Source organism: Taeniopygia guttata, chromosome 14 (genome assembly GCF_048771995.1).
Source record: "Taeniopygia guttata chromosome 14, bTaeGut7.mat, whole genome shotgun sequence".
Lineage (NCBI taxonomy): Eukaryota > Metazoa > Chordata > Aves > Passeriformes > Estrildidae > Taeniopygia > Taeniopygia guttata.
The window spans coordinates 4756265-4769898 of record NC_133039.1 but is presented as its reverse complement, the minus strand read 5'-3'; the positions used below and the strand labels follow the sequence as shown (position 1 = coordinate 4769898).

The window sequence follows — 13634 nt, the reverse complement described above, 5'->3', positions numbered from 1 at the left end:
ACCAGCTGCTCAGGTCTTCAGCACTCCCAGAAATTAAAAATCCATCAGGACCTTCTCTCCCTGCTGCTAACACGGCTGAAGCTCTCAGCACCACGCTGAGCACTGTCCTGAAAGAGGAGAGAGATGCCAGGGGATGGGATTTGGCACTTTGCCTTTGGTACTTCCCTGCCCTGGGCTCTCCTGGCATTGAAGTTCATTAGCACCGTGCCTGGGCAATCAGCCAGCAGAGCAGCAGCACGTGGGGAGACAAAGGGTAATTTTAAATACACCTCCCTTTCCAGAAAAGGGTCTGGATTAATACTGCTCGCTGTGTATTGTGTTATTAATTTTTAAATTAGTTAGTCAATTAAAAAAATGCTCCCTGTAGTTAACAGAAGCGAGACTACAAGAGAGAAACTTTTTACAAGGGCATGGAGTGCCAAAACAAGGGGGAATGGCTTCAGACTGAGAGGGCAGAGCTAGGTGGGATATTGGAAGGAATTGTTCCCTGTGAGGGTGGTGAGGCCCTGGCACAGGTGCCCAGTGAAGCTGTGGCTCCCCCTGGATTCCTGGAAGTGCCCAAGATCAGGCTTGATGGAGCTTGGAGCAACCAAGCTGGATAATGGAAAGTGTCCCTGCCCATGTCAAGGATTGGAATGAGGTGACTTTTAATGTTCTTTCCAACCCAAACCATTCAGTTGTTCTAAAAGTCTATGAATTACAGCTACTTATTATTTAATTTTGGAGCTAAGAATGTTTAGTCAAAATAAACCCAGAACTTAAATAGTAGCTGCATTAGAAGAAAAAGGAGGAAAAGCTTAACTACAAGACACATAAAATACTGTTTTCTGACCTCACAGACTTAAATGAAAGCAATTATTATAAATTACAGGGGAACACACTAGAACAGTTTAACTTTCAAAATAACAATGTTTCACTTCATGACAAAACAAAAGCTGGAGCTGGAGGAATCGTTTATAAGCCCCAGGGGAAGCATCTCATATCTCAAACACACAAGTCCATATGTTCACTCTGCTGTGAGTCAACAGCTGCCCAAATAACTGACAAGGGATCAAAAGTGGGGGGTCTGAACTCCAAACAGTGCAAGGTGTGCAGATACACACTTCCTTCCTACATGGAAAAAAAAAGGAAAAAATATTAAACACACTGTTCCCTCACTGCTGCAGGAAACTCAACCCCTCCTGAGGCTACATTGGAAGAATCCAAGTCTGGCACCCAAAAACAGCAAACCAATTTCAGGGCATTTTCTCTTTCATATATAATTTTATTTCTGGTTATAGAAACAAATGCTAAGAGGAGAAGCAACATTCCCCAACCACATACATCAAATTAAGGTAACAGAACAGTTAAAATAAATGAAAAAAAAAAAAAAAGTAGAAATTTAAACCTTTGTTATAGCTTTAAAATATTAACGTTCTTGATACATTAGAAATCACATTCAGATCTCAAATTACTTAAAAAAACGTATGGCTCTATATTAAAAAAACAAACAAACAAAACCACTGTATCCCATTTGAAGTGGAAACACAGGTCCAGCTCCTGGGATGCAGGATCCCACACCCTGCTGGGAGCCAGGGCTGCCTTGAGCATCTCACAGGAACAGCGCTGCAACATGGCCAGAGAAAGAACATGAACTTCACATCCACTGCCCCCACGGAGCTCCCCCCTTGGGATACACGGCTGCTTTTTAAAAAGCACTGGGAACGAAAACAAGTCACAAAAAGACCCCCCAAAACAACTTTTGATATCAGCTGTAAAAAAAAAAAAAAAAAAACAAAAAAACAAAAACCAAAAAAAACAAAACAACCCACAAACCCCAAAACATCTGGCTGGAGGTGTCTTGCACAGGCAACACCAGGAACTGAAATGCAAGCATGGCTTTAGTTTCCCCTTCCCATCACCTTCTTATTCTATAAAATAAGTGCCAAACCGAGGTGAAAGGGGTAAGGCTGGCCCAGATGTCTGCAGCAAACCCTTCTGTGAAGCCATTGAGGTATTTCAGGTTCTCCTCTCAGCCTTCCCCGGGGACTCAGTGGGAATGAGCATCTGCAGAACAGGGGGAAGAGTTGGATTTTTCTGAATTTGTTTTTTAGTAGAGCAATTATTCAGAGTTGGATCTGATTTTCCAGCTTTACCATCCGTTGCTCACACCACAGCTTTTGATCTATTCCTAAACAGCTTTTAACAGTCCTTTGGATAACAGTCCTTTGGATAGCTACAGACTCTTAAAATGCTCTTTTTGGCTATGTGGAGGTTGGCTGGCAGGCTGGGCAAGGCCAACCTCCTCAGCACAAACAGCATGTCCAGAACCCAACACAACATATGGTCTTGTAAGATTTTCATATTTTAAAGCCATTTTCTGTATCACTATATTTGAATTAGTTTGGTTTTGTTTTTTTAAAATTTTAAAAATTTTTTTTTAATATTCTGTTTTCTATTAAAGCAAAAAGATCTTACAAACAATACTCGGGTTCCCTCTACTTCAAGCACATTTGAGGGAGAAAAAAAAAGAGAGAGATTAAGCAAGTTTAGGTTTACAGTAATTCAATTGCTACAGAGCCAGCTTAGCAGCCTGCCCACCTCCCAAGAGCAGCATATAAATCAGCAGAACATCAGGATGTTCTGCACCACACTTTTAGCAGCAAGACAGTGAAACAGAAGGAATTCTCACTTTTTCTGCTCCATTTAAATCTCATTTTTCTTCAGCTACCAGACATTTCTCCTCACCGTTGCCCTTAGCTTTAAGGAAGGCTCTGTCTCAGAGTGCTTTAAGTGAAACTGAGGCGGGGTAGGAGCAGGACAGAGAGGTCCAGACCACAGCATAACTTGGCAGCAGACACGAGGCAACAACCAAATCTTAGGGGCAGTCTGGGTTTCACAGGGGCTGTTTTCTGCTGGATGAGGAGGAAAGCTGCTTCCTTTCACTGCTCCTACTCTGGTCACTCTTCCTATCACCAACCTTGTCCTCCCTGAAGTACTGAAGCCCCATCACCAGCCAGTGATTGCTGAGGTGAAGCTTTCACTCAGATCCTCATAGAGAATTTCTGCTTCTGGAAGAGCAATTAAGATTAGGAAGTCAAATATCACTTGCTTTTATTCTCAAAGGATCCAAGTGGTTCAGAATACACCCTTCTGTGAATTTAGTGATCCCTGTGGAATTAAATCACACCTGAACTTTGGCCAGTTCAGCAAAAAATTTACTCCCTGTGAATGGAAACATTAGAAAAACTCTTCTGTGCTTGTTTTTAAGGGGAATATAGACACACCTCACCCCAAAAAGAGACAGAAGCATGACAAGAGGAAAATTATCTCACCACAGAAGAAATGAAACTATTTCCTAGTGCCCCAGTGTTAGCTTAGCCACCTGACAGAGAGGAATTCCTCAGCCTTACAGCATCCTCATGGACCCCCCATAAATCTCCTCTGTTAGAAATAAGGTCCCATTATTTACAGAGCAGAATCTGTAAACAACTCCCTGACACTGCATCTAGAGAGAACTGCAGACAAGAAAGGATTCCAGCTTTCATTAGTGCCATTTGGGGGCTTTTCTTGCCAGAAAAGCAGTGTGAACTGGGGTTGCTGCAAGCAGGACAAAGCCAGGAGCAGGGATCCTACAGAAGGAAGATGCAAGTACCAGGTTGCCTCTTCTGCTCTGCGAGAGGAATGAAAGCAATCACTGAAGTAAAGCTGCTTCCACTGGCTGCTCACATTTGTTACAAAAATAAGTTCATCATTCTTTCAGAGTCAGTGCCTGGTGCAGGAATTACCAACACACTGTATAAAAGTCTGTGTAAGTACCATTCAAGAGAAAGAAATAGTCATGGACCATTTATATATCTATATTGACACACACGCTCACACACTCACACATTAATAAATATAAATTTTATGTTTACACAGATCTAATTTCATATTCTCTGAAAAAAATATTTAAAGGGTTTCTTCCTTAGCTGCCACCCATAAATTGTCAATGTTTTTTTTTTTTTTCTGTCTTGAGAGCAAAGGGGTAGATTTGGCACAACTACCCTTGTGCTCTGAAACTTAAAGTGACACATAAGGAGAGGACCAACCATACATTCTGAAAGGTTTTAATTCAGTGTTGGTAAATCAAAAAGGTATCAAAAGAATTTTCCAAACATATAAATACAAATGTCAAAAATTGATTCAAAATTTGGAATTTAAATATAGTGCTCCAAGAAAACAAAGTATTTTTTAAAATGTCTTGCTCAGGCCAAAGTAAAATGCTCCCTGGTGTATTATTGCCCCATGAAAGATACCCTATTGGAGAAAGCCCACCCTCACAGCTACAGAATTCCCACTGCTGGTTATGGCACGGGAATACACCCACACCTGTATGCACAAACACGTGCACTGACCTGCAAACAACCCACGCAGCAGAGAGGGGTGCTGATCTAACAAATCCCAGCCCCACAGCTGCCAGGCAGCCTAGAGAGAGATTCCCCAGCCACGTTTTGATCAGGTGCACATCAACAGGCAAGAAGGCATCAGCTCCAGCAATCCAATGACCCTGTAGTGTAACTGTTTTCTGCAGCACAGCTGGCTCCACTGGAAGCTACACCTTCCAGCAGTAGTGTATGCTATAGTAGCAGCAGCTTGGGCATAATTTTTCACCCAGAAGGACACAAGAAGTTCTACAACAGATTGTTTACTCGTGTAACTGCAACTTAACACAAGAATCCTCGCCAGATGCAGACCTTCAAGCAATGGAATTAAATTAGGAGTTGGATTAAAGGACTCTGGAGTTGACAGATTTAACTACAAATAGAGGGGAAAAAGTGATGAGGAGCTGCCCAAGAGACTGGCTGGCAAGAGAATTCAGATAATTTACTGCAGGATGGCATTTGCAAACTCAAAAACTCAGTGCAGCAAGGAAAAAATTATGAAGCCAGTCCTGTTCCTTTAGAGGTTCATTCTTAATGCCCTGGTCCAACTTAATAGCAGCAGGACTTAAAAAAAGTCTCAAAGATTTTGCAGCAGGTAGAAACTCAAGGGAAATTCTTATGTTGCTGAGAAGTTTTCACCTTGTGTGGTGGGAATGGATTCTCTAAGGAGAGGTACAGAACTACTGCCAGGTGAAATCCAAGATCTCCAAACCCAAGTGTAGCAGGGAAACACTTCTCCTTTCACCCTGCATTTTGACATTCACTTACACACTAGCACACACCAGTGATACCAAATAAATACCCCCTTGCTGACACAGATGAAAAGCTCCAAAACCAACTGAACACCCCCAGCAGGCAGGGAGAAGTGTTCCACACCACACTGCAAGAGAGTTCAGGTCAGATGCCCTCACTTGCTTAGATACAGGTCCCTTAGCCTTCTGTACTCCAAGTTTTATTCCACTGTGTGCATTTCCCTACTGAAAAAGGAAAAAAATGTGGAAATTAACTCTGAATGACAACTCTACGTCAGTACACAAGACCAAACATGCAAAATTACTCCCACTAAAATCTGATGCTAGACCATGATGCTGATGGCAGAAGCACTGTAAGAGCTTGAGCTGTTATTTCTTTCCTCTTACAAAGCTTTAAGATGTCTCTGAAAACACTCTCCTGAATAAGCTCTGCCCAACAGTAACATGTCTAGAACACAGCATGAAAATTAATACACAGTGACCAAATTGACCTTTCTTAACCTATTCTGGAGCTCCACGTGTTCCACAGGCATTTTCATCCTTGAGTCCTCAGGCAGAGCTTAATGCAAGGTGCTGCTCCTGTCAGTGGATAAAAATGACTGGATATGCTACAGGGGACATCGTTAATGGTATGGGGGAGGGGGGAATATGGGAAGGAAAAAGAGTTGAAAAGAATATATGAGCTAATCATGAACTTCAATTTTGTGCTCAGCACTGTGCTGTGTTATCACTAAATCAGATTAAATTGATCTTTCTCTAAAAAGCTTTCTGTATCATAAGAGCCAAGGTCAAGACAAACAACATGGAATTCCAGTGGAATAGAACAAAGAGCAACTGCATTCAACTCTTGCAAACTGGGGCAAAGAAAGTTGCTATAAACGAACTGTGATCAAAGTAAAATTAGTCAATGTCATTGCCTAAGGTGAAAAGAAATCAATAGGGAATGGTGGAAAGTGAATTCACACATTAAGAACTTGGCTTTACAGTTTTCCCAGGTCTAAGTTATCACAGTTTAAATATTCAATATGCCTTGACCTTCATTACACAGACAGCAGAAAATCCAGTGAAGCCTCCCCCTTCACTTCCTCTCAAACCTTTAGTTAATGTAATCAAAGATGAGATGCAACTTTTTAGACAATACAAACAAGTCAGATTATAAATTTAAATAATCTGAGTACTGCATATAACCATTAAGGTAAACATTTTCTTCCTAGTTGAAGACTTAATTCTACCACCATGCTTCTGCAGCCTGTAGAATCAGGACTGGTATGCAGAAAGAATGGTGCTGTCATCTAGATTTATCAGTGCTGAATGAATTCATCTGGAGGCCTGAAACAAGATGTCTTCATCTCACATGTTCTGGCTAAGGACCACACTCTTCCACAGCTCCCAACACGATTTAGCAAGAACAGTTATTTTACCTGGTACCAGGCAATGTTTAGCCAAACCTATTAAAAAAAAAAATCTGCAAGTGGCAGGACTGCTTCCTACAGCAGCAGAGGGATGCAGCAGACTGATAAAGCAAAAACCCCCTGAAAGGGTGAGCTGACAAGTTCCAGACATCTCAAGCAGTAAGAGTGAACAGAACAAAGATATTTGCTTATCCTCAACTCCCATTTGAACCATCAGGCATTGTGAGCCACAAAAAGAAGAGAAAGTGTTATTCTGTTCTAAATACTCAGGAGGCAGATCTACACATGCAACCTGAGGATGGACTTTCAAGAGATATCTACAAAGCAGCAGCTTTATGGTGGATGAAAACACTGTCATTCAGCTGATGTCTTTCTGTAGTGCTGGATTAATTTACAGAGGTTCCAGGCTTAATTATTTAGACTCTTCAAGAGAAAAGCATCAGTGAAGAAAAATCCACAGAATTTTGGCAGCTCCACATCCTGAACAGTTTTCTGTTGGTTTTTCATCTTGCTCTGACTCACCCAACATCCTGGAAACCCAAGGACTCCTGCGCTTCGGGAGCGTTCCTGAGCTGTGGGGCTGTTTCAGAGCGTGCCTGTACCCAAACCAGCAGTCACCCAAAAGTAATGATTCATCACAGATACACTGTGCTGCACTCTCACTTGTGCCTTCTGCCTGGAAGTTCATTTTATTGACTCCTGGCTTTGAAAAGGCTACAGAAAACAGAGCTAATCTGTGTGCTTTTCCGCTGTGCCACACCTTGCCTTCCTAGCGGGAGAAGGGACAGCTGGAGGCCAGCCTGCTTCAATTACTTTGTGGTCTCTAACAATCCTCCTTCACAAAACCATTTCAAAGTACTAAAATCCCATCTAATAACTGTCACTAAGGGCACACACCTGAATTCTGAAAGCCCAGCTGAGATAAATGATCTGTCATGAATATTTTATGTGCCTCTCTCCACAGAAAGTAACCGCAAATCATGAGACCAAGAAATTACTTCCTTCTTTCAGCAATATTTCTTACAAAACAATGAACTTGAGAATTAAACATGTCTGGATTTTATTCAAGTGGTGGGACTTGGTTATTGAATAGGATTTGGCAAAGACAAAGGAAACCTAGAAGGGAACAAGTGATGCCAGCTGTTACCTTGTGGACTTCCTCCCCAGATTCCAGCAGGGACCGAAGGGCTGTGCCCTGCCCCTAATCCCCATGGATACACTGACAGTATCATTTACTGCACATTGAGGAAGGCTTTTTGCAATGTTTCTGCAGTGGTGTCAGACTGCACAGGACAGCAAATCAGTACATATAGGGGATAACCCACCAGAAGCACAGCCCACCCCTCTTAAGTCACTCTTGCCATTACCAAAGCTGTAACATTTGCTAAATGAAAAAATCTCTGCTGTGCTGCCAGAAGACATGTTAGCCAAGGGGACTGGAAAGGGTGTAAAGCCAAAGGGAGGAGGTTACAGGCAGGGGTGGGTTTCTTTGCCAGTCACAAGGTGTCACACACACCCACTGCTGCACGTGGCTGCAGTGAGTCAAATCTGCCTTCCTTGAAAGATCCTTGTGCTATGTGAGGAGCCTGGAATACAATTTGAGTAAAGGCCTCCTCCTACTGGCAAACCCAAATGGTGCTCAAGGCAGGAGAGATGGGAGGGAGCCAAGCAATGAAAGCAAACCTCTGAATCCATTTTGGTAAAACTGAAGACCTCCAGTGAGTTTTGCCACACGGAAAATAAAAGAGAAGTTTTTTGCCTTTGTCTACTATACCCTGACAGAATTTGAATGAACCATGGTATGACCTCTGCTGCCTCTCATCCAAGCCCCAAACTTCCCTCTCCAAAGAGTAACACAGGAATTCTGCTGTCAGCCATGAAAGAGGGTCAGCTCTGACCTCCTGACCAGGGTCCATCAAGCTAAGGACCACATCACCACGAGGAGCTGAAGGTGACAGCTTTAGTGCAGAACATCAACCAGTATTTTCTCAAGGTCACAAAGACAGTGGCCATGCCTTCACCTCCAGTGCTAATTTGAACAAAAGCTGGCGCTTCACACAAGCTGTGATCAATCAAATGCATACAGAAACCTCCTGGAGACATAGGAGATGTGGTCCTCAGGCATCAAGATACTTTGGCTGTTGTCCAGAGCAAGTGATGAATAATTGTAAGAAATTATTTGTTAAGATACAAACCCCTTTGTTTTTAACATCTTTACAGGAACCAAGTTAATACAGTTCCTCTGTCATCCTATTCTCCCTCAGAGGGAATGGAGAGAAATTCATCTGGAAATCCAGGTGGCTGAGCCCTATACTCTTCCTCCTGAATCCCTATATAAATAAACATTTATATTCAGAATTTTCTGTTTTAAAAAACCAGAATATTTTGCCTTTTTTTTTTATGTTTGGTACCATGTTTCTTTAATGTTGTTGTGAGATACTGCACCCATCTTTCAGCATTTGATTGCCTTAGTGACCTTTTTAAAATGGTCCTATGGTTCAAAGCTCTCAGAAGTGTGGTATTAAGGCATAGAACGTGAGGAGTTTTCTTTCCAGGGAGCAGACTGTATTTGTATTACATTCCTTTAGATTCTGAACTGCAAATCCCATCCCCTTGGAGCCAAAAGGGGAAAACATAGTTAAAAATATCCCAGCAGTCATACAATCAGTTGTCTGTATTTTTTTGAATCTTAAAAAAAAAAAAAAAAAGAAAAAAAAAGGAAAAAAATATCCCATAAGTAGAGACAGAACAGAGTTCCAGATATGGGTTCTTGGGAGGGATTTTCCATTCTTTTTGGCACCTTGTGATTATAACAGCTGTTGTCCTCCCAATGAAAAATCTGCCTTTAAAAAGAGCTCTTTATCAGCTGTTTTGAGCTGTTACAGTTGTGGTTGGTTTCCTGTGAAAGCTGCTTTAGGGCTCCTGCCATCCCATGCCCACCCCACCATCACTCCAGCTCCTCCCACCGGTTCTTCATTCACTGGTTGCCTGTCCTTGTGGCACTGTGGAGGTGATGACTCCAGTCTGGGCTGGCACTGCTCCGCTGGGCTCCTCTATCCGTGGTCTCTTCACTTCAGGCTCACTGGAGGAGGCTGCTGCCGTCTCTTCGGTCCCCGGCTCGCAGACCCGGCTGACTACAACAGGAGTGGATGAGCTGGCCTGGGCTGCAAGGAGCTGCAGTGGATTTGTAAGAGCTGGGAAGGAAGGTAAGAAAGAGAACAGAATTAGTGGGGTGAAGCAGAACAAGTGTTTGCTATTCCAAGCAAAGCAAGAAAAGAAAATCCCACCGTCAAACGCAACAGCTGGCACATGGTCAAGTGTTGCTTCCCGGAGCATTTTGAAAGCTTGGCTCGCCTTCTCCTTCCCTCTCCCTCCAGAACCTCAGCTTTTCAAGTTTACCAAACCAACAACAAGCCCTCTCACAAGAGAACTTCCTTCTTCCCATCCACTGTCAAACAAGGCATTGCTAGCTAAGTATTTGTTCCCAGCAGGGGAGGATCAAGCTCTAGTTAAAATTACAGCACATCTCTTTGAGAGAGTTCTGATTGTAGGTGGCCAGACGATTTCTCATGAACTCCAATATCCATGTGCAGGGCCTTTTATTTGGAGGTTTAGAGGCTTTCTTGAGCCCTGCTCACACAGGAAGAACAAACCAGGCTGTTGGGAAATAGAGTGCAAATATTGAGTGTACTGACATTCCACTTGTAAAAGGGGCAGGAAAAAGCTTACCCCAGACAACCACATGTGCTCCCACAGAACTGGGATCAGAACAAAGGAATTTCTGGCTTCCAATCTTGTATTGCAGTACTGACACAAGGTCTCACCCTCCCATTAATAAAAGTGGTAAGAAAAAAGATGATTTAAGTAGCAACCCTCGGTAAAAATGTCTACAATTCCTAGTTCCAGACAGAGAATGTGCTTACACACTGATTTTGGCACACATCACTGCTTGGAAAACAAAACACATGCAGCTTTTGGACTCTGCATCAATCAGAGAGGAAGCCAAAGGGGACTCAGGAAACAGCACTTCCTCTGCCCTCCAGACTCATTTACAAAGGATGGAATGACTGAACATCAGTGCTGTGTTCACTGCTAAATGCATAAAAAAGGAGCCCTAGGATAAATAAACAAAGCCAACAGAACAAAGGCCCTCAAAGCCCAGTAACTTCTACCAAGACATGAGAAGAAAGCTGTAGAGTATCAAGAGGATGAAGGGAAAAAAAATAGGGTAAAGATGAGGGCAGTCAGCAATTACAGCTTAGTGACTTAGAGAACCTAAATCAATGCAGTTGAAGAGAAGTTAACTTAGTACAGATGAGAGTCAAGGGACTCAGGCTTTGTTTTGTGAACCAGAAAATTTACTGCCATTTACGAAAAAACTCAGATATAACTGGAATATTTCTCACTTAGACAAGAGTTAAAAAGTTTGGTGAGATTAAAATATTTTAACATAAAAATGTTAAATAAAAAACTGTCTGATTCTACATTAGAGAAATGCTAATGCTGGTTAGTAGAAGTGTGACCTATCTGATCTATTAATATCTTATAATACTTGCATAAAAACCTTATGCAAGTATTATAAGATATATAATTATAAACTATAATTTTTTCACAGTTCCAATGAGATTCTTGCAATTGAAGTGCATGCTGGGTGATAACTGTGAAGAGATGTGGCAGAAAATTCTGTAAAAACATTCCTACCTTCATGAAAGGCATCCAAAGCCCAGCAGTGCCCTTCATTTCAAACTCCCAAAAGCACCAGCCTGAGGCAGCAGAAGTGCTTGGCATCTCAGAGAAAAAAGCCATAAGAAACCTGGATATTCCCATCCTCAACTGAATAAAAACTGAGGTGCTGAGCAAGCAAGAGGAGGCTGCCAAGACATGGCTTGTATGGAATTTCAAAAAACCATGCTTGACAAATGACTAGAACACATCCTGTGTATACAAAAATCCTACATTTGTTCACCTGGTGAAATAGATCTTGTTTCTCTTAGGCTCTAAGACTGTAAAATGGGAAAGTATGTTATTTTCTTTTTACTCTACTGAGTCATGTTTCACAAGATCTAAAGAACACCATGGAAATTTTATTATTTGGCACGCTGCAAGCAAAGGCTGTTGATCAGAAGAAAATAAATGAAAACAGGCTCTCCACAAGAATCACTAACACTTTCAACAAGTAACCTCAAGAGGTAGAGAATCTCAGTACTAATAACTGCACAGCCAAGGGCAAAGGAAGGACAGGACTCTTCCCCCAGAAAAGGCAGCAGGAGTGGACAAAAGGGAACCTCCCACTGATTTACAGCCCTGGAAGCGGAAGAACTGCAATACCTTTGAGATGGACACATGGATTAACTTGATACACAGAAAGCAAGAGGAGAAAACCCTTGCAAGCAGCTTTCCACCCTGGCTGCTTAGCTGGGGGAGCAGTGGCAGGCAGGAGCAGGGCAGCAGACCCACCGTAGGTGCTGCCAGCGATGCTGTTGGTGGGCACGGCGTGTTTGCCGTTCTGGGTGACCGCCCGCACCGGCAGCTGGTGCTGCCCCAGCGCCACCGGAGCCGCCTGCTGCAGGATGGTGACAGTCTGCCCGGGGACACCCTGCGCCATCTGACTGGCCACTGTCTGGATAACACGGCTGGCCGTGGGGATCGTGGCAAACGCGATCGTTGGCTTCTCGTCCATGCCTGCGGAAGAGCAGAAGAGACAAGGGTCAGTCACTGCCCTGGCTTACAGGCAGGTTTTATTCTCATTAACACTTTAGCAGGGGCATGTGACATTCACATTCTCTAGACAGAGAGACATAATTCTGTCTCTGAAGATTTCTTAGAGAAGCACAGAGAGAAGAAGAGAAAACAATCTTTATCTCTACTCCTTTGTTTTCCCCATGTAGAATGTAGTATGGAGATTGTTTACCTGAAGTAATTACTTGATTGGATTCTGGTGGAAGTTGTTTAAGTTTAATGACCAATGAGATCCAACTATGTCTTGGACTCTCAGCAGAGAGTCAGGAGTTTGTAGTTAGTTAGATAAGTAAACATGTAGAATAGTATAGTATCTCTTTAAATACTATATTAATGTAATATAGTATAGTTTTAATAAAACTATTCTTCAGCCTTTTAATCTGGAGTCAGACATCATCATTCCTTCCCTAGATCTGGCATTCACCACATTTTCACTATAGGGATACACACCCCAGGATTACAATACCTCAGCACCACAGAAGATCAAGGATGAGTATTTGGAAACACTAAAATATTCTCTGTTGCACATTTACTCTATCAACATTAAGAATATTTTTCTTACAGCATAAGGCACGAGAAAAATTGAAAAAAATCAAACCCATCAATTTGACCCTTTGCCCTAAAAAGGCATCACCTCCCTTACTGGCACATCACAGCTGTGATATGGACAGCAAGCACTGCAAATCTCATAGCTTACTTTGCAATTTCAAACAAACTGGCCTGACTTTCAATACCACACAGCAGGAGAAGGCATTAAGATCTTAAACAATGCCTGGAGCCAAAAGTCTGCAGCAGCTTGCTGTCAGGCCTGCATGGAGGCTGATTTACAAGGAGGTTCTTCCCAGAGTTGCCAGCTTTTGCTGTGAAGTATAGGAAAAAAAACAGGATGGAGGAAAAATAAAAAATAAATAAGGAGAGAAGAGTTTCTGGACAGAGGTAACTGCTTAAGAGCACTAAACCATTTTTTCTCACTTCCCAGGATAAGTAAGGGGTCAATACAGCAGGTATGCAACAGATACAGGACAGCATCCTGCCAGGCCTGCAGGAAAGGAGAGAATCCATTCTTCCAGGGCCTCTGTGGGTCTCAAAGGAGAGACAGCAGGAAGCACAATCTCATCAGTCCTGTAGGAAAAGAAGGCCTCTCCCATTTTAACATTTGCACACAATAAGAGTGGAGTTAGATAGGACTTAAGCACTGAGCTGAAACCTGCAGGCAAGCTCATGGGAATGGGGAGAGAAAAGGCAAGGAATGCAAGGAGTTTAGGAATGAAAATGCAGCAAACAGGGAAAATAAAGATTAGAATGGATATGAGTGGGACAAGTAGGGA

The 13634-nt window shown here is 42.5% G+C and overlaps 1 protein-coding gene across 1 annotated transcript in view; it reads right to left on the bottom strand.

Annotated features, from left to right (window-relative positions):
• Positions 1-1243: 1243 nt before the first annotated feature.
• FOXK1 (forkhead box K1) overlaps positions 1244-13634 on the bottom strand; it is a 55778-nt gene continuing 43387 nt past the window's right edge. The window contains exons 8-9 of the mRNA XM_030284572.4: positions 12025-12249; positions 1244-9761 (exon numbers count right to left, since the gene is read on the bottom strand). Of these exons, the coding sequence (XP_030140432.2) occupies positions 9541-9761; positions 12025-12249 (446 nt within the window). The 3' untranslated portion in view covers positions 1244-9540. The remainder of the gene's footprint in view (positions 9762-12024; positions 12250-13634) is intronic.